General features: G+C 30.5%; 1 protein-coding gene across 2 annotated transcripts in view; it reads right to left on the bottom strand.

Annotated features, from left to right (window-relative positions):
- Positions 1-22986, bottom strand: part of uif (sushi, von Willebrand factor type A, EGF and pentraxin domain-containing protein uif) — a 207246-nt gene that overhangs the window by 86767 nt on the left and 97493 nt on the right. For both annotated transcript variants that reach the window (XM_014432159.2, XM_014432158.2), the window contains exon 3: positions 752-785. In XM_014432159.2, coding sequence (XP_014287645.1) covers positions 752-785 — 34 coding nt within the window. The remainder of the gene's footprint in view (positions 1-751; positions 786-22986) is intronic.

Genomic DNA, 22986 nt, shown 5'->3' with positions numbered 1-22986 from the left:
GGTAATATAAAAAAATTATAACATTAAACATATGTATATTCAAAATAAAAAATTACGATTAGAATCGTTGGCACTAATAAATAAGTTTTTTTAACTTATTTGTGTTATCCTCTAACTACACCTCCAACCATCTTCTCCTCACATATATATATATATATATATATAACCCACGATCAATTATTAACTGATCAAAAACATAAAATTATATTACAGTTATTATTATCACACTACATATTGAAATGTCACTGGAATAAATAAATGCAAAATAAATTGGACATGCTATGCTTGACCTCGGTTTCATATTCGCAGCACAATTTACAAGGTTAATACTTTCTACAGTCTTAACAAAGAAGTTTATTACAGATCATTTTGCAGTGGAGTACTTGCTAAAATATATATTTAAACTATATATTATCCTGATTATATTATTTTGTTTTCTAGGAAATTTATATTATTTTTTTAAAACGCTAAGGTGTAGAAAACTTCCAATTAGAATATATTATTATTCTATATTTTGTACTTGGACAACATTTTTGGATTTCCCCCTTCTCATGTACTATGAATCATCATATTTTTCAATTTCACATAAGAAACTGATATAATTGACAAATATGAGGAAAGGGGTAAAGTACATGAGTATGGGATGCATCCCTTATAATTGGAAGTTTTCTTCACCTCAGCATTTTAAACAATTAATATATATCATTAACTAATTGATGTTATCCTGTTAAATAAATAAATAGACACTCACCGTTCGGGCATGTGAATAAATTTGAAGGGTTCGTCTGAAAATAAAAATAAACAATTAATAATTAATTAATCATGAGTTATCCTGGATCATGTTAATAATAAACATTATCATCTTGCAATCATGCATTATAATGTTTTATATATATAAACACACACATGTATGTATAGGAGTTAACTATAAATACAACAAACTTTACAGAGGAATTGTATCTGGGATTCATTATGTATTCAGATGTTAATTGTCTTTCCGGCGTAGGAAGCATTTATGATGCTATCTATAGTGATAAAGATATATCTTGATCAGTAACTACTGTTTGAAATGGTTTAGTAAATAATCTAATATTTTAATGAAATCCTTTACATTTTAATTCTTGATGATGTTAAATTAGAAACTATATATACATTTAACAAAATTACATTGCTTATACAACATAACGACATATACTTTAAGAATTAAAAATATCGTGAAATTAAAGTTTCACATCTTCTCCTCATTATTTAGCAGAGAAGAAAATATATATTTTCAATTGAAAACGAAAGCTGTTTTTTTTCTTAAATTATCATAAAAAAATAATTCTTATTAATTATTACAAATAAAATCATTTTACTCTCGTTTATAACAATCAGTGCTATAGATAACTATATAACATGGGAAGGAAAAAAGAATAAAGAAAGAGTAAAACCGGCAATTGTGTGGAAACAATGAAAACTGAGAATTGTGAGGGTGTGAATAAGGTTATAACCTTCATGTATGTAGGAAATAGCAATCCTTGTATGAAATCAAACTTACATCTCCAGTTGTTCATACGTTTATTATGATTTGAAGTCATTAGAGTTTGTATTTCCACTTCCAAAGGTGTAAAACAAGACAATTGACATTGTTTTTTATTAGTTTTATGGACTAAGCAAAACTGTGTAAGAGTAAACACTTAGAATTCTGATATGGAATAGTAACTTGGTACCAATATAAACCTAAGCTATGATTATGCAGTTATAGCTTAAGTCACCAGTACTAATGAAAATGTTGAACTAAATAGGTTCAAGCAAGGAACTATATCCTCTGTTCAATTATGCAATACCCACTCACGGTCTTCAGACTTATATACACCTGCCCACCGAACTATAGAATCCTTCCGTATCAGATCCTCTTCTCATGCCATGAATTCCATCTCTACTTCCATCTGTTGCTCTAGCATCCTTCCCACCTTCTAATTCCACGTATTGCATCATAAGTTCCAATAGAATTAAAGTAGATGTTCCTTATTTACAATATTTTTTTTTAATAATACTTATACAGGCTTATATACACTGGCCCATCAAACTACAGACTTTGACAGATCTTTCCTTATCAGATCCCCTTCACTATGAAATTCCATTCCTTCTTCCATTTGACGCTCTAGCACCCTCCTCCGCACCTTCTTATTCTATTCTAAGTTCTAATAGAATTAAAGTATATTTCCTTTATTTACAATATCTTTTTTTCTATAATATTCAAGTTCTAATTATCATAATTGTTAATGAGTAGCTCTTTACCATTGTATTATTAACTCCAAGGACCAAGTCCGAATCCGGGTGAGGTGGATAATTATTTTCTGTTTCAGTGTAGTCGTGTGGGTTCGAGAGCACTCTAGGGTCTACCCACCCAGCTTCATAAAGTGGGTACCCTTAATTGGTTAAAAATCTGGCCGTCGGGTTTTTATTCTGATCAAATCACCTCCTTGCACAACCCTTGGTATAGTAACTGTACTTCCTTACAAAGTACTGCACCCCTAACCGTTCACGGGTTTATTTTTTCAATATCATAATTTTATTTTTTGTCATTTTTATTTAGGGACTTGAAAGTTATTTTATTATGATTTGCCATTTTTATTTTCATCCTATATTAAATATTTTATTCTAATTATTTGTTACTCTAAGGCTCTAAAGCTACTAAAACTACTATTTTTGTAATATTATTCTAAAATTATGAATAAATAAAAAATATTATATTATTTTGGATATACATATGTACTATTATTATTATTATTATATGGGCGACAGACCATGTAGGTCTAAGTCCTCGTGCGATGAATTAGGAAATACATCGCGCGTTTCTTGGCGTGGTTTATATTTATATTTTATATTATATTTATATATACTATTATTATAAAAAAAAATTAAAGCAAGGAAAAAGTAAACTGCAACGAACAACGATTCTGTAAACCCCCTATTCGGACACGACTGAAAACTAGGATGAAAAGGTCCAGATGAAGTAAACAACAGGATTAGAATGACCAACGTTGCATATCATCATTAAACATAAAATGGAAAATATAAACTGATTTATTTTTCTCCATAAAAAATAATCCTGTAAAATAATTGTTTTATTCATTCATTCAAATCACATTTATTTTTTAAAGACTGAAGATCTACCTGGAATATTTTTTAATTTCTACATATGGTGATATAATAACGGTCTCAGTTTTGTACGGACAAATATTCAAATATATTTTAAGGATAACTCCATAACACCTGACTGTATCTCACATAAAAAATCTTTTAAAACAATTGTAAAAACAGTTAAAGAAGACAAATACAATATACAGGAATAAAAAATAGTAAGAAAAACATTCCATAGTTCAATGGGGGAAAGAAACTGAGCAAATCTTTTACCATTCAATGAATTTTCTAATTTATTTAGGGCTTCATTCCCCCAAATTATAATTCACTTCTTCAAGAAGAAAGATCTGTCAGGCAATCTTGGCTACTTTCTAAAAATGGTGGTAAAATAACAAACGGACTCAGTAATTATATATTTTTATTTTTACTTTTACTATCGCTCATGCGAGGATGCCATTTCAATTTTTCTTGTTGTAATAATTAAGTTTAATCATACTTTGAAATCGTCAACAAAGATACTGATAATGTTGATATTAAAAATTGGTAGAATGTATTAAAGCATTAATTTAAAAAATATGTAGAAAGAAAATTAATATTGAGGTGAAATTAATATTTCTTAATTTGTTTATTTAATTTTTGTTTTAATTGTTTGTGTTTGGAGAGACATGTTAAGGCTTCTTGTAAAGAAACGCAAAACGGTTTAAATAATTTACATTAATTTAGTGTTTTCCAAAAAACCGTCATAGCACTGACGAATCTTTTGTGTTATTATTTTCAATCTAAAATAATTACTATAAAGCAATAATAAAATAAAGTTATTTCTTGGATAAAAAAAGCACTATAACCTCTTTGCCCAAAAGTAGCAAATTTTAATAAACATTACAATAAAAAACAATATTCAGATCATAGTACCAGTAATGCGGTTTGGATCCCAGAGTTCTGCTTTAGTATTCACATGTTGGCGGAAGTGATTGGTTTGGGGATTCATGTGTGTAATTAAATGTATATAACTGAATGCAAAAATCCTATTTAGGTATTATTGTGTTCAGGATGATTTATTATTTTTTATTGATATTTTAATTTTCTTAATTTTAGTTTTTCATTTATTTAATTACTACGTATTTATATTTATATTATATTTATTATCTACTTAAGTTTATTTGAAACGTATTATTTTATCATTACTATTTCCAATCATTATCCATTTAATTTCATTATCATGTTTTCATTTTATTTTTATTATTATTTTTTTTATTTTAATATTTATATGGTATGATTGAATACGTACATCCCTAATACTCATTGACCTTGAGCATGGTTGTGTCTACTTAGGTATACAGTTTTATGGAATTCTCAGACTTATCCAATTCACTCCAGGTAATATCAGTGATGATAAATTGATTAGAGAGAAATACTTTATTTAGCCATACTGAACAAATACATCGGGCTGCTACAACACACAGCATACCAATCAATCCATGTTCGGACATGTGCAATACATATATTTACATAATATAACAATAATTTTTTTCTCCTACCTATTCCTTTTACAATCAATACTCGTCTACACACTAAATACAAATATTTTAATTTTTTTTCTATATAATTTCATTCCATTTGACAATTTTATTCACCCTAACTCACTCTGCAATAATCCGCAACCCACCTTCGATCCAATCAGCAAATTAAGCGAATTTATCCTTATATAGCAATGTAAAATAAAACTAAAGACATAAAAGTCATAGCAGTAGATCAGTTTACAACATAAATAATAAATAAATAAATTTAAAAAGAACCAATATATAGATTTAAAAAAATCAAAAAGTTAGTTGAAAGAAATACCTAATTGAATAAATAATCTAATAAATAAATAAGTTAAGGGCATAAATAAGTCAAGTCACAAATCCTGGACCTTATCCAAAAAATAAAGAATAAAAAAAAAACACTGAATAATCAGCTAATTTCCGAGTATTGTATGATCACCAAGCAGTCCAAAATAATATTATCCGCTAAGATCACTATATCCCTGATGCTAACATCTAGGTCTTCTAAGAAGCTGCATGTTGTATATGGTATTGTTCCGCGATATCCGGGAGATATAAATTAATTATACTTCCTATTTTTAAAATATAATAAACTATAAAGACTATTATTATTTTGTATGTTAGTGAAAATAGAGAATAATAATAATTTCGATTATTGTTCATTAGGAAAAAAACGATGATTTCTAATATGGTCACTTATAAAGGAGAAATAACAACAAGCTTGCTCAACAATCGAATTTAGTGCCTCTCCGACTACCATATTTAGACGTTTGGATATTTCAGGCTCGAATAGCGGTCCTCCAAGAAGGAATTCCTGTTAAATCTCCTGAAACCAATTAAGTTTCGGCCTAGGCAGGTTCTTAGCTCAAAACACTTCTACGGCTAATTCTCGATTGTTGGTTATTTCGTGATTGGGGTGGAAGAACTGTTATTGTGAATTGGGTAACAGTTACGCAGTTATAGCGGGTACGCGGGAGGGAGGGAAGACAGTCGGGGGAGTTATCGCAAGGACGAACACCAGGAAACTTAATAGATTTATAATTTATTCATCTAACAGCTAAGGTAACGGGACGATTCTATTTCTGGAATTCGGCCAGCCGGCTACTCAGGTTGTTCCACCTGTAAGTCTTGTTAGTTCTGGGCTAACGTGCTAAGTTCTACTTCTCAAGTAGCACGGAGCTCCTAAGAGGGACTGTAAACCAAAGCAACGAGAGAAGTAAAGAAATATTTATTTGTAATACAAAAATAATTGTTTATAGATGCATATATTTTTACTATCCTCAATTAGGATTAAATAAAAAAAAGTGAGATTGTACAAGATAACGTTAGAAATGGCGAATTCGGAATTCAATAAATCCGTTCTTTGAAGAGGCTTGTTATTTAATTATTTTAACTATTGTTTTTTACTATTAAACAACTCTACAAATGCACAAGTTTTATCCCGCTCTCCTGATAAAATATTAGTAACTCGTATCAATTTGTTTAACAATTCTGTTTGTTTTCCGTTGTTTTGTCACTTAATTGTGACTTTTGAAAAGTTTTACTTCTCGTAAAAGATTAGTTTAATGCTCTAATCATTAGTTTATTTTTATTCAACTACTAACATGTAACTTTTTCTAGTTATAAATTAGGTTTGGTCAACATAGTATATACAAAATTGCACAAATGTCGCAACTAATAGGTTTTGCAGATACATGACGTTGCTGTTGTGTAGAAAGGCGAATTCTATAATTTTCAGGAAAATTTGTCTTATACTTTACCTGGATTAGATAATTCTTTTCGAATTAAAATTCTATATTTTAATATTTTTTAAAACGAGGATTGAGCACACTAGATCGAGTACTTCATCCTAAAGCGAGTACTCAAAAAACATTAGGTAATAGAAGAGGATCACACCTTAATTTTTGATTTCAAAGCAGCCTATGATTCCATACACAGAGACTGTCTTCGGAAGATACTGATGGAGCTGGTTGTTCCCAGAAAATTAGTGAGATAAATGAAGGGGTCTACAAACGATCTCAAGTGCTGAGACCTTACTAAATGTGGTGACATATTTGGATAACCTATCTAGAGAAAGACCCCTACTCGCAATTGACGATGATAAACTTAGGTTTACTGTGGAAGGAAAACCTTCCTAAACAGTCAAAGATCATGTAGCACAACTTAATACAACTGTATCGAGAGTTTCTCTACACTTAAAGAAAAAAGTCAGTAAAAAGGTAGGATACTTATGGACTTAATGAGTGGAAGCAGCTGAAACCTTATTATGCTTATCACTGATACTAGACAAAAACGAGTCTTTCTCGAAAGGATAATTACACGTGATGAAAAGTGGATTGTATACAACAGGGATCGGTCAGGTCAGTTTTTAAATATCGACGAAAGACCGGGACACATGCTAAACCGTAGTTGTGGTCAATGTCAGGTATAATTCATTTCTTCTTTTTACCGAGAGGTGAAATCATCACACCTACGGGTCATCAAATCATCATTCAATCGGAAGGGATCTATATTCTTACACGACAACGCCATTCGCCGTGTTTCTAGAAGAAACTAAACGGGCTATGTTACCAAGTCCTTCCAGAACTACCTTATTTGCCAGTCTAATCTCCAACAGATTTTCATCTATTTTGACAACTTTCTTAATAGTAAAATTTTTGAAAATGATTCTCAGGTAAAAATGCATTTTCTGACTTCTTTTCTTCAAAAAATCCTGAATTTTTCAGGTCTGGAATTGAAAAGTATAGAAAATGATGGTAAATGTTTTGATTTTATTAAGTTGTTTCACTAAATAACTTTTACTCTGAAAACTGGCATTTTATACGAAACGACCAACGAGTATATTTTGTGTACAATTTTGCTTGATAGTTAGTGGTTTTAGCTTAGAGGTAAACCGGAAAATTCCTGAATTTATTTTATTTTTGGAAATGCGTTTTTTTGTTTTTTTTTAATCATTATCTGAAAATTGACTGTTGTGAAATACCCATAAATAGGAAGGATAAAAATACCTATAAAATATGAATACTCGAGTTAACAGATTGATACAGAAATACATCTGTGTATAAACTGTATTAGTAATGGTTATGAAAATCGATTCTGCTCGCATCTAAAAGCTATCCCTTCCTAAGATTGCACCCCGTGACAAGTCGACTCGTAAGTAAAACAGTCTAGTTTCTACCGGGGGGACGAATCTAATCTGTTTTGTCATCGGCCAAAAGGAAAACATGTCACAGTGAGGTGACGTATCGTTTTTTTCAGCTGTGTAAGATTCTTTACGTCACTGTTATCATTTGATAGTTATCTTCAAGTACGGTCTAGAGCAGAGAACTACTTTGACGAGGATTAGTTAAAGCATGTCAACGCTGGAATGACTTTTAGGAAATATTTTCTTAATTGTTAAAAAAAAAAAATGAATAAATAAAATCAATCAAGACAACATTATATTTCGAATTATTAAAATTTATTTATTTTACATAATTATTATTGATGATGCCACAGGCCCATAAATAAATATTGACTGACCCAGGAGGGAGTCCTGCCAACAACCTGCTAAATCAAGCGCTTTGAGACCCACTCCCTAAAGTGCTCCAGGTCCTCTGATTTTCATATACTTTTTTTTTTTTTTTAATAATTAATTTATTGTTGTTTACAACTGTATACAAATATATACTGTAGGTGACATAGTGACCACAATAAAAATTTGCTGTAAGTGATATTATGACATGATACAAACATGTGGAGAATCTACCCATTGATTGAACTCCAATAACATTTCTAGAGGAGAAGATCTCGAGGCCATCTTCTTTTCAGACGCCAAGGAGGATTATTAGGTAATGAAGGAGAAGCCAGGTTAGAAACAAGTGGATTTGGGTGGTTGGGAAGTTTATCATGGAAGGAATGGTATCTGGTTCTGGCCAAATCGGCAACATATGGAACACTGAGGTCCTGATGGATGACTCGATTTGTGACAAAGTAAGGAGCATTAAGGATTTTGGACTGTAAGGATTGGATTCGGGATGAATTTGATGGTTTAGTGGAGCCCCAAAGCTCAACTCCGTGTGTCTAGATAGGCCTTATAATCGTCATGTAGATCAGTCTTTTGTAATGGATTGGAAATTTAGACCGTTTGTCTAGTAAATGTTGTAATAGTCGGAATCGACGAGCAGTTTCTTGTCTTTTTAGTCTTGTATGAGGATTCCATGTCAGTCGTTTTTCCAGATGTAGTCCTAAGTAACGGATCTGTTCGACAGGAATAAGAGGAGTATTAATTAAGGATATTGTTGGGCAAGAAGTCATGAGTTTACGACGATGGGTAAATTCATATACTTAAAATGATAGTATTTTTTCCAGCAAGAATAAAACGCAAAGCTCTTCAATTTTGTTTTTAATTGAGATGGTAATGGTAGTTATTGTGTAACGGGAATGGAGTGTTGGTTTATGGCCAAACTTAATGGCCTCAGCATAGAGGTTGTGTAAAATGGATTTTCCACAGCGGAATTATTATCAACATTTTAAGTTTATTTAACAATATTTTAATATGATCATTTTAATCCGCATCTATCAAAATAACTTATAAGAGTATATTGTCAATATGAAGAGCCTAAATCTGTTAGAAATGAACACTACCTGAAATATAGACAGTTGAATTATAACGAACAGTTATTTTAACATATATGTAAGAAGTATTGACTACTCGTGGTAAAACGATTTTTCAAATATTATTTATTGATTTAATTTTTGAAAATTAGTTATTCAATTAATAAAAAATTCAATTCAATATTTGTGTGTTTTGTAGAAACGTTATTCTAACCATAAATTACCAAAAATTATTTTTCAAAGGTTTATAATATTATTGATTAATTTTATTAGTTAAAGGAAATAACCAACCCTTTTTCACTTCTAAAAATATTTATTACAATGGACGTTTCAAACTATACCAGCTCACCTTCGTCATTCAAAGATTTGATATTTTCCTTTCATTTATATAATTAATATATGAAAGTTTGGCAAATAAAGAATTGAGATTTATTTTTGAAACTAAAAATTCATAGGCAAGAATAAGAACCATAAGACGATGCATGTAGGTGATATCAAGGAAATAGCTGTAATAATACATCATAAAATCCTTCATGACAATATTTAGTAATTGGCCTAACTTTACATCGGTGAGTAGTCCTTTTCGAAATCTGCAATTCTGATTTCGTCCAGCCTTGAATGTCCTTTCACCAGTCCCATGGTGCTTCACTTTGAGTTCTGTTCTCAAAAGTCGGGTAGATTCATTTGTAAGGTTCGTGGAGCACTTTTAAAAAGTAACCAAACTTTTAAAATACATAATAGCAAAACTGGTCCAATATTTTGACCTCAAATTATAAATGAATAACTATGTTGTTCATGTTTATGCCAGTCTTTGAATCTCAACTCAAATACAAAGTGTAAAAACGTTAACAAACAAATTTCCATGACAATAGAGAAAAACAGTGCACCAGCACTTTTTTTGAAATCATATAATATAAAATGACATGACCATTTATCAATTAGTTCATCCACAAATACAGCACAATCCTCGCCGATTCAAAAGTACTACAATCTTTTAACATAATCTGCTTCATCTATCTTGATAACTGGTTATCCACGACGAATGGTGAAAAGGTAATGAAACAAAAACTTCCTGACTCCGTAATTACAAATCGTAATTCTATAGGTACGTACGTTGATTATGGTTACTTGTCAAGCATGCTTGAGAATGTAACCACCGTCAGTGAAACTGAAACATCAAATTCGCTTAGCGCACTGTAGAACTTCAGCATAAATAATCAGTTACAATATAAATGAATTGTTCTTTATTAATTAAAGTAATATAGAAGTTGTTTAAGTATTTCAGATACTGATGCAGTTGAGAGAGATCTCCCGGAGTTCTGCTTTTTCAATTACAGCTGAATGGACTTATTCGGTTCGGAGTTTCTCAGGCTGAATGAATGCGTATAAGATGCTATTTAACTGTAAGTTTAATTTTTCATTTTGTTATAAATTAATTTAAATCTAAGTAAATAATGTGTTATTTGATTGCTATTACCATTTTTCGAAGTACAACAGAGCGGAATATAAAACAATAAAGGAAATAAAAAGTACTAAAATAAAATTAAAAGCAGATATTTCTACATCTAAACCGATCGCTAGTAGTGCTAAGCGATGTTGCACAACGAAATCTTCAAAAACGTTTCGCTTCGTCATCATTCCGTGATGAGACCTCCTCTCATCAACCTTGACGTGCTGTTTTCAGATGATGCCCCCTCTTTACACAACGGAGAAAGAGATAATTCGAAAATCTATGGTGAAACCGGATGAAGTGTGTTATCTTCCCATTGTCTAGACATCTTCCGATGGTAATATCCATAAAATGAGGGTAGATGGATTTTCAGAAGCATCCAGTGAAAACTTCGCTGTAATAGGACGCAACATTACTTACGGATGTAATTACTACAATATGTACTCCATTCATGAAAAATGTATTAATGAATTTACTAAGAAATTAACAATTAATTATTATGCTATATTATAGCAATCGGATTTAAAACAAGTATTACCTTATCAGTCATAACGTTTTACCATAAATGAATTCAGTTCAAATTTTTCAAAGCAAATCTACAGTTTATATTTTTTCCTGGGCTGTTTTAGCTAATAAGCAGCCATTTTCAAGTGACTTCGAAAATATTAATAAGCAGTGCTTTCTTTATACAAAGGGCTCCTGAATCCATACCTACCCAAAGTACTGTTCATTTGAAAAAAAAAATAACCTGTTCTTATTTTTAAAAAAATAAAAAAATCACTAAATACAAAATATTAAAGAATCTAATGAATAACTATCTTTCCTAATTGCTTTATGGTTTCATTATCTTTGGTTAAAATGTATCCTTGGCAGGAACAAAATTTATAATCGTTATTCCCGCCCGACGAAGTCCTAAAATACGAATTTCTTAGTAGAAAGCAAAATAATTTTTTTCTTTATTTTCCCTTCCCTGATGTTTAGATTTTTTTCTCGAAAATCAGAAAAATGGGAATAACTTAGAATAAGACCACCACTCTACATAAATCCTGGGGACGTGAGCAAGGTGGTATAAAGCTAAAAGTTGGGTGATGCGCAAACACCACCTGATTTTTAGAATTTTTTTTAAAAAATGCCAAAGGGTAGAGAAATTAATATACGCTATAATAAATTTCTATTGGAACATCAGGGTGAGTTTATATGTAGTGATAAAAATTTGACAGTATTGAAAATAAATATTTTTTATTATTTATATTATTTACACATAAAATCCTTGATGCTCCTTATTACGTTACAAATAAACTCATTCACAAAGACCTTAACATCCCATTCGTTGTAGATTTGGCCCAAAACCGATAAGCGGCTTTTTATTCCAAACTCCTTTACCATCCTAACCCATCAATTCTTAATATTTCGTCCTTTACAATCCTAGATAATCCTCCGAGGCGTCTGAAAAGAAGATGGCCACGGGACCTTCTAATTTAAATTAATGTTTGAAGTACTACCAATGGGTGGTTCCTTCCCATGATTTTCAAGTATATATGAAACCTACAACATATTTACTTATTGTATTATTTTGTACATTTGTAAATTACATTAAATAAATTTAAAAAAATATATATTGCTTACAAGCGTTTTAAATGAATTTAACAATTTTCCTTTTAAATGTTAAACAATTGATCTATTCGACAAACGATCAATAACAAGGATTTAAATAATATAATATAATAAATTTCTTCAGAGACATTTTGTTTCAGTTATGTTTTAGTACTTGAGCCTTACTTGTGGTTACTCTTGCATGACGAACACCTGTTCTTGAGTTTTACGGCCTCTACCTAGAACAGGAAGGGCGGGTTATCCTTCAGGATACTAACTTTCTTCAGCAAGTTCTAGAGCTCCCTTCTCCATTTCACGAACGCTGAAAACCCAAGAATACTCCTCGATCTTTGGAGTACATAAGGTGATAATGGACCCTGTTCTTGTTGCACTGTTGCAAGTGCACTTGGGATTTGCAGGAAGGTAGAATAGGAATAGCACGTAAAGGTGGCAACAAGTCTAACATACAAATGTTATATTACATATAATATACACATATTATATGTCTGTGTGTATAAAAACTGATGATAAAATTGGCGCATGAGTTTAATTTTAATTAACTTCCTAATTAGTTCACAAAAAGTAATTAATATCTCTAATCCCATTCTGAAATTTGTATTCAATCTATCTTTATTACCAGATTGGCCTATTGGCATGTTAGTGAAACAAATTGATTTTAAAAAAAAAAAGTTTAAGACTGCCTCCCCCCTCCCTCATTATTTACAATGCTGTAATGATTCAATAAATTTAAATAATAAAAAAAATATAATAATAGTTATGGAATTGAAGAACGAAAGAACAAAAATAACTAATATTTATAGAATTAATAAAATAAATAACTGACAATTTGAAAAAAAGAAAGTGAAAAAATAAAGAATAAGAAAAATAGTTTAATTCAGAATGTCTAGGATTAGTCTGAGCTTCGTTTTCGAAATGAAGTTGGATTACCTACGTTGTAAACTACTGCACATTTAATTACTGGTAATTAAATGGAATTTTGTAAAACGTTTATGAATGAATTAGTCTTTTGATTAAATTTGCAGTTCAAGATGCAATTGACTAGTCCTGATAACTGAGAGGAACTACGGAGATTCTTAGGACCTTGTTTTGGAATGATTGTAATTTATTTTCGTTACCTTCAAGATGGTGATTCCTGGACTTAACAAACGTAAATGAGGTTTGGAAAATGTTCACCACTTTTTAGGTAATTCTGCAGTTTGAAATATTGAAGTAAGATTTAAGTCGAAGCCGATGTGATGCACTAGTAATACTGATGATACAGTAGATTTAATTTTTTTATCTTCTCGAATTTTTTTTTAATCACTTTTTAAGAAAAGTTTTAATTTTGGTATCAGTGTTCAATTTATCGGTGGAATGCTTTAGCGTTTATGAGGTTCATGCCTTGAGGTAAGAAGGGAGGTGTTTTGAGTTCTGGAACTTGGGTAGTAGAAACATCATGTGAGTCGGCAGTCACTTATCACTTTAAACAATTCCTATCGAGCATTTCATGCTAAATAAAACTTAAATATTTATTTAGTTAAAAAAAAAACTTGATGAGATGCATTTTTTTACGTAATCTTGTATTATTACGTTAAAAAAAATTAAATAAAAATAGCCCTTTATTTCATAATATTAAAGTAGTTATTTTTTTAATTAGTGTTTTTTCCAATCTGTTTTGCAAAAAATAGTGGGTAACGGAAGAAAATGGAGGTAATTATTTGATTCAGCGCAGCATAAAACATATAATTTAGAATAATAGTCCATGTAGTTAATTTTTTTTTTTTTTTTTTGCAAACCTTTAAGTGTTATACCAAAAAAAAAAAATCTTTCAGTACTAATGATATTTGTAATTGAGTAATAATTAAATTGATATATAAAAGCAACCAATCAACATTAATCCAAGGTATTATTTATTATAATTAGATATACCAACAGCAATGAGTTCTGTTGATATAGAAAAACAAAATATTTCAGCCTGTAAAACTACCGAAAAAAGTAGATTGGTTCCTAGTTGCATACGTCGGCTCCATTTTGATCAGAATTAAATGTATATATTGTTACAACTATTTCTACGTTCTCCTATAATATCGGGCAGTGCACTTGATCGACCCGATGACTAAGAACTTCAGGAAGAAACCGTCTCCCAGCTGGCTACACCCCGGCCTGAAAAAGCCTCTTGATTCGTCTCGTGGTCTAGGTTCATCGACTTCTTCGGCCGGCGAAATAATAAGCGGACTTCCTTTGAAAGTTCGGCCGAGCATTCCGGTGTGTGGAGCCGCTATGCCCCATTCGCTGACCACTGCCTGTGGTTGGGTTATGGTTCCGCGACCTCTTAACGGAACGGGTATTGTACAATACTCGCACAGGACACTTTCCTGGTCAGGCTTTCCTTCAGGTGAAACTAAGAGGTTGAGGAATACTAGAACGAAAAGAAGAGGAAATTGTCTTTCAGCATCTTTGTTGAAACAAAATACAAGAAAACGCCATTTTTCATGTATAAACTTATATGTCATTACCGTTCTGTACAATTCAGCATACCGATGATTTAATCCCAATGGTGCTAAGTACATTTCCACTAGCATAGTAATAATGATTTTAGCTTATACGACTCATGAAGTGTCATTGGTTCATTATTTTGTAAGGAAGTACTGTTTTTAGAATAACGGTTATGCAAGATCAAGATAACACTCTACCGCCAGATTGTCCTCAATTAAGGGTACCCACTTCATGACGCTGGGCGAGCCCCAGGAGGGATCTAGAACCCAGGGGTTGAATCCTGGCTATAGTGTAACAGAAAAAAATTATCTGCTACAGCTGGATTCTAACCCGGCTCCTTAGGGTTAGTAGCCTAGTGCCACCACACAATACCACAGCCCACGCTTCGTAATAAATCAATAAATGAACAATTCTTGTTTTTCTATTATTATCTTCATATTCTTTATTTAATAATTCAATAAATAAACTTTTTTTTTTCTTCTTAAAAAGTATAGTATTTATGTTTAATACTTATTAGTTATTTTATCTCATATTATTACAGTTATTTTTATTTAAAACATTAATGACGTTACTGAACATAATAAGTCAATTTCTTACATAAATCCATCTTTAACCGTCTAACGGTAACCATACATCCTAGCCTGTTACTAATTGCAACACAATTATTGTAGATACAACCTGGATAAGGTTGGTTGTAAATTAGGATTCACTAGTAACAGTTATATTAATGGCGTTCCTAATGACCCTGACGAGAGTTAGTGATACAGAACTAATGGAATTATCCATCTCGTACAGCATAAACGTGAGGACGGTTATTGTGCAAAGCGTAAACGGAACCAGAGCATGTACCTTATCCTAATCACTCAGAGGTGGGTGTACCCTCCGTATGCTGATATCATTTGTTCACAATGGCTCCCTAACGGTACCGTCACATTACACATTACTGACCCAGATATCACACTGGGGCACGATGTCACGTCTCCAATATGGCCTGTCTGTTGGAGTGGTCGTAGGAGTGGTTCAATGGCTGTGATCTGCCCACGCTGTCTGATTCAAGGGGAACAAATGTCCTATCTGTAGTTTTAAATCTGAGATGAAGAAAATATATAGTCACTGATAAAAAAGAATCAAAGAAGTATAGATATTATTAATTTTGTTTTAAGTTTTCCAGAAATTTAGCTCTATCTTTAATTACCATATTTAATTTGACAACATATGAACGATTTAACTAGTCATTACAATAAAGTTATTTATTTAGCGCAGACATTTCGGTCTAATCCTGTATGCCTTCTCCTGGTTTAGAGCAAATCGGTGAGAACTATGTTACCACTGGAACTTTAATTTAAACTTATTAAGAGTTCTTGAGACCTATTAAGTGTTGTAAATGGCTTTAGATCTCTGCTCCTGTGAAATAGTATTTGTTTTAAATGACTCAAAACTAGTTATAAATTCCAATAATATATGTTATTAATAGCAATTTATTAATAAGGTTTTTCTTCTTTTTTTTATGTATTTTCTATTTTTCATAATCTTTATCTATAGAACGTTTTATAAGCTGATAGTACATTTACGTAGAATTACAAGGATTGCTGATTACAGTTTTATTTCAAGGCGACTGCCTTATGACTGCAGCGGCTTCGGTTCGAATCCAGCCTGGGGGATCGAATTTTATTTCTGTACTTTTATATTCTGGTCCTACAAAATGACGAGATAACCCTCTCTCACTCCTCCCATATGAGAATGACCAAGGAGAGGACCATAAAAAAAAAATGCTTGCAATTTTTGGTAAATAGTGGGTACCCTATTTGATCCAGCTTAAGTTTAGAAAAGTTCTCATTTTATTTAATAGGAAGTTTCTTAATAATTCCAAAAATCAGTCTTGAATAGTGTAATTACTTTTATTATTTATTCAATATAAAATCACACATCTTGGAGTTATAGAAAAATAACCATTTTAATCAAAATTAAATAGGAATTAAAAATTGTAGATATTGACATTTGTAAACAAATTCCAACTATAACAACACAACTATCTAGATAATTCTTTTATCTTATTTTCGAGACAACAGATCTATAAAAACAACTTTCTCCGAAATCATTAATAAACTATCAGTATCAATAGACACGAAACGTGTGAAAGTTTTGATTCGGGGTTCCTAAAGAAAGTAAAGTCACGCAGAAAGTAAAAAAATTCTCAATGAAATTGTTTTATTTTTGGAAAATTCAACTGGAGTAAGGATGGATTACTGTTCCTCCCCTTAGTTTTAAAGATATAAGGCGGGTCACTGTTGTCAAATTAAATTTTTTTCTCATGGCCTAGATTTTTCTACAGAATTTGTCAGGAAGTTTTTATTCTTTAATGAAAACTTTCTAAAGATGAGTTGCTTAGTTCGATCTTTTCCAGATTAGGGAAGCTTGGATAGGGCATAGGGCAGCTTGAATGCCGTACAAAGTACCAAAATTATTTGCCTTGTGCTGAAAAAATCCATAAGGACGTTATCAGCAATGAACCGATGTGCAACCAAGGAGTAGGCCGAGACGTAGGTGGTAAGATAGATAGGATTAAGGCTGATCTAGTAGATTTGGGTCATATGGGTTTCAGTAGAGCGACCATTGTAGACAACTATTGAATACTTTTCATCATGAATGATCTGCATGAAGATATTATTTATGTTAAATTATCTTAAAACGTTTTAACTCTAAACCTTTATAAATAATAGTTGGCCCCTTATTTATATAAAAATTTTCATCAGCCTTTTAAATCTCGTTAGCGTTTATTTAAATTCTATTTTTATAAATATAATTTTAAAAAAATTAGCTGAACAAACAAAACTGAAAAAAAAAATTAAGATCTATTCTAATTTATTCAATCAAGTGCTTCCAAACATTTGTTTTTTAACAGAGTTACTTTGTTTAACGTCACGCGTTAGATAAAAATAGAAAAAAAATAAAAAAATAATTGAACAGGAATTTAGTTTTTGTTTTTATCAGATCATTTAAAAGAAGAAAATCATGAGACATAAGTTACTGAATGAAAGTAATTTCTGGAAAATTATTATTTTTCGGAAAATTATCTATTTTATTCAACAACAATTAAATTGTTTTTTACTGTTTCCAACTATATCTCAAAAACTATTGGTTCTACAGAGATCATCTTGATCTGAAAGTGTAAATAATTTTATTTAGCTTATAACATGAACGCCATTTTTTTTTTTTTATAGGATTTATTCTTCCATTTTCTAATATTTTGAATGTGGGTTATCTTTCTGTATAAATTCTTACTACTGCAATATTACATGTTGATTTCTTGTTATGGTTGTTATCGTTGTGTTTTTAGTCCTGAGAAAGACCTGAAATTTAGGTTGAGACTTTGGCACAAATTAAGTAAATTTCACTTGTGTGTTTGTTTTTAACCCAACCACATCCCGAAGACTGAAACCTAGCTGGACATCCTGCTATAAGCTCTATATTTATAAGTTCTGTTATTGTCACTCTAAAATTTTATTTTAATTTTGTTCTCTTCATCTTCTTCTTGAATTAACTTTTCTTTTTTTTTCCATTAGAAGTCAATTATTTATTTAGTTAAATCCATAAATGTCATTGTTTTTGTTATTAAATTTACTTTTATCTTTTATTAAGAATCATTATTTTAATCTATTTATTTTTTATTTATGACGTTGTACTTAGGGGTGCCTTTTGTATTAGACTATAACCCCTATAATCAATTGTTAAAAAAAAATTACCTCTTACATTAACCATATAATGCCCACCAGGCCTATCTGGTATTAAATAAATAAATAAAAAAATATTTTTAAATATATAAAAAAAGATAAAAATTGAGTCACATTCTTATTGATATATACTTCTAAAATGTAAATAAACTTTTTGTTTATTTAGAGAGTTTGGGATGCAATTAAAGAGTTATTATTAACTGTCATCGGCACACGTGGTGAGTATTGTGCAAGGATTGGTTGGTGTGTTAGTTGTATAGTGAGTGTAGAGGATGGGGCCGATGATACTACCTTGAGGAAGTAAAGCATAAATATATAGATTCGTAAAGATCTTTTAGTCATATATTGTGTTCATATCATGGATCGCAAGACTGTATTCAGGGCTTACAAGCTAATATTATTTGCTCCTGTACAATCTCTTTAAACTGATAGAACTTGATAAACACAATTAAGCACGCAATATTGACTTTTAAGTTGTTAGTTTCTACAGCATGTATGTTGTTACATATTCATACTACATGATTTTATTGGATTATTACCTCGTAAAATTTCTATTTTAAAATATACTCAAAGTTTCTAATATTATATTTCAGGTATTATATATTTATCATAATAATTTTATTAAAACATTTTTTGATGGATAAAAAATTAAATAAAAAGAGAGATACTGACAAACTTGATTGTTCGACAAACGCTTCTTAGGTCCACCGAATTTAAATTACCAATTAACTGAATGAACATAGGAAGCGTTCGTTGAATAACGGTTTCTATCTTTTTTTTTTTTTTTTTTTTCGGTTTCTACCTAAATACAACTCCCAAGTTATCTGTTCGAATGAAATTTATTTTACCAAGTTAGAGCCAGTTCCCTCCCAACTTGCTCTCAGATCTAATTTACATTATGAATAATTCGATAGATTCGCTATTACGTAACTTTACCCGTGAAATCCGTGTGAAATTTTTGGGAAACGTATTAATAGCATACATAATTACATAAAAGTAATATATAATAATTTCGAGCTCTGGATTTAAAAACTTCCTACTTTCACTTAAATATCAGAGTAGGCTTGTAATATAGTTTCGATGTGTTATAACAGTCGACCAAACGAAATGAATCGTGATAATTAGCTTTGATACAGGATTATATTATTATATAATAGTAACAATAATAATATCAAAATGAATTAATTTGTTGTTTAAAATAAAAATGAATTGAATAAAATTAATAAATATTAACGACATAAAATATTATAAAATCAAACTTAAAAATTTTTATAATTCCAACATGTATTAAGAAGTACCCGTCAACATAACAAAACACTACTTCTGCTGACTATACACAATGCCGCCTTTAGAAAATTTCATTATTATTTTTTATTTAAATCGTGAACTGATATACACCAATTCGTGAATACAGTACTAGGAATTGGTAAATCTAGGTTTGCACAAATCTTAAAAAAATAAATATAAATTAATAAATAAAGATACTGTCAAATCTTAAATAATTTTTTTTTACAAGAAAATATAAAATTTCCTATTAAAACATGTGTGAGGCTGATCACAAATATTTTATTTTTATGATAGTGGTTAATTATAATAATATATTTATTCTGTTTTTTAGGGGAAACCTCATACAAAGAACTTGAATATGTACATTGTACAAATATTGATATACAAATAAAAATTGTGATAGGGTTTGGGTTTATGTATTTTTTGCTTTACAAAAAATGTTATATTAAGTACTTAAATAAATCTTTTTTATTTACTAGATATTTACAGTGTTTTGGATAGAAACTCATAGAAGTTTGCAAGCTCTTTTGCCTGGTAAAACTTCATAACTTAAACTGAAGTCTCAGGGGAGGAAAATTATAAATCAGTTCAAACAATAAATTATACATGAAATCATACCACGCTACACCTGTGGTACCCGGACCGCCGGTTGGGAACTACAGGTTTAACTGATGATCGACCAGCTTTATTTGGAGTAGAATGAACATTATTGACACCTTATTGGTTGCCTTTGTTCTGCTTCTATTCTGTTTTTTCCATTACAACTCAAAAAGAAACATAACTACTGGTAATATTTTATAATACTTTCAACAAACAGTACAATTGAATCCCATCCCAAAATACACAATACTAGCATGGTTAAATATCATCTACTAGGGAGAATTTTAAGGGCTTATCAGTCTCTTAACGTAATGTTTTTTACGAGTTTTTTATGATTTTATAATTATAGTTGAAAACTGTTATTAACAAATTTATATAGTTCAAAGCACATTTCATATACAAAAATCACTTATCATTTAGTAGTTAAAATATATATTAACACGGAACCCCTGTCTACCAAATGAAGCTTGATTTCACCCTCCTTACATATAGCACATGTATATGTTACACCCTTCAACTATGAAACCCAAACTATTATTTTCTTTCTTTTTCTTCAAACAAATACATACCTTCATCAAATAGTCTGATTAAAGTAAAATGTTTAATTTATGGTATTATTAGACAATCGAAGTTAAATATTGCTAAGGTGAAAGTAAACAGTACAGTTTAAGATAAATACAGATAAATGCTTTATTTCCCAATTCACTTAAAAGCTTCACGGTCCAAAGACCGGGTGCGTTATATCATCTTGTTTTTTGCAACGAAGTGTCTCACACGATTTTCTGCTTCTGCCATGTGATGGATTACCCATGCATCAGAGTATTACACCTGTAATTGGCAGGTATTAGCCATGGTGGGTTCAGTTATAATATCTAGGATGGAAAAAATGCTTCAAAAAAGTTAATGTGACATAGACTTGAAGTGCTGTATTATGACGTAACCAGTGTTAGTGTGAAATACGCCTGAACTGGATTGACATGAAATGAAGATAATACTGTGGAATGTAGCATAATGAATGAAGATTAAAAAAAAAATTATAATTTTTGTATAGGTTTAAGCTGAACAATGACTTTGAAACTTTGAAAACAGTCGTATCCATGACACAGATAAATCAGGATAGGTTTTTTTTCTGGTTAAAAGTAAGCAATGGGTGGCATAAACCTACTCAAAGCAAAAGTGAAGCCAAAAAGGCCACGCCTACGGAGCTTAGTTTTACGTTAGATTAAGTCTTGTATTTTAAACTGAAACAGAAGGCAGCCAGTGATTGGTTCGTATTCTTCCCCTACTCTTACTCAATTAAGCCTTACTCTTGGTCCGTAGTCAGTAGTCAAGGGACTTATCTATGGATTAGTCAGGTTCATAATTTATATAAACAAGGGTTAGGCTTCACTTTTTGTGACAACTTACACTTACAGTTTAATAACTCTCTTCAAGCAAATAAGTTGAAGAGGTTAAAAATCTTGACTATAACTTTGGAATAAGGAGATATAAATTGCTTTGAAGATTTATTCTCATGAATTGGGATGGGGTTTGTATGTGATTAAAAAGTTCAAATAAGTACATAAATATGTATTTATTTTTACATAAATACCCAGCCTCTTAAATTGGGTACGCTTAATTGGGTAAAAATCTGGCGGTCGCGCATGATTCTGACCACACCACCTCCTTGCACCACTTGTCTAGTAACAGTACTGCTTTACAAAGTACTGAACCCATGACCCTTAATGGGTTGTAGCGGTTCAGATTTTAATTTTTTGTTTAAATATGTAATAAAAACACACTTAAACTGAATTTAAAAAAAATTGATAAATGGAGAAATTTATCTTTAAAAAAACCTGAAAATAAACAATAAGCCGTATACAAATTTTTGATTTGTTAATGTAATCTTTTAAAAAAGAAATAAATATTTTTAATTGTAATTATTATTCTAATTAGCCATTCTCATCTATTTTTAACAGTTTTTGGTAGTGAAAACATATTTACGTTTTCAAAAATCTTCTTTGAAAGTACAGCAAAATCGATTTAAATCAACCGAAAGTTACGTCCACAGTTGCTACTTATGGATATGGTTTTTGAAAGAAATAAAATTCCTATAACTAAGCTCATAAACTTTCATTATAGTACATGTTTACTTTAGAACTGTGTTGTAATTGTTGCCTAACAATAACTAATTTTTTTTTCTAATTTAAAAGCTCTGCCTTTGAGGGAGATTAAACCTGCTTTAATTCTTTAGCAGCTTAAATTTAGCAATGACTGGAGGCTGAAGTGGAATCTGTTCAATTAGTAATAATAATCTATTTATTTGTTTATAGGACAACCTCCGTACAAATAGTTAGCCTGTAAAATACATAATTAAATATATCATTGTAGTTATTTTACAAAAATAATGAGTTAAAAATCATTTATATAAACTAATAATAAACAATATATTGTTATACTGGGTTACCTACATTCGTCAGAGTAGAAAAAAAAAAGTCACTAGATGTTTAATAATATGAAAGAAACAAAAACTATATATCGTATTGAGAAGATGAGTATTTAAGTGTAAGGTTTTGTGTTA

The sequence above is a fragment of the Halyomorpha halys genome, unplaced genomic scaffold (genome assembly GCF_000696795.3).
Source record: "Halyomorpha halys isolate HHAL.00 unplaced genomic scaffold, Hhal_1.1 Scaffold1034.1, whole genome shotgun sequence".
Classification (NCBI taxonomy): Eukaryota; Metazoa; Arthropoda; class Insecta; order Hemiptera; family Pentatomidae; genus Halyomorpha; species Halyomorpha halys.
This window is presented reverse-complemented; position numbering and strand designations above follow the sequence as displayed.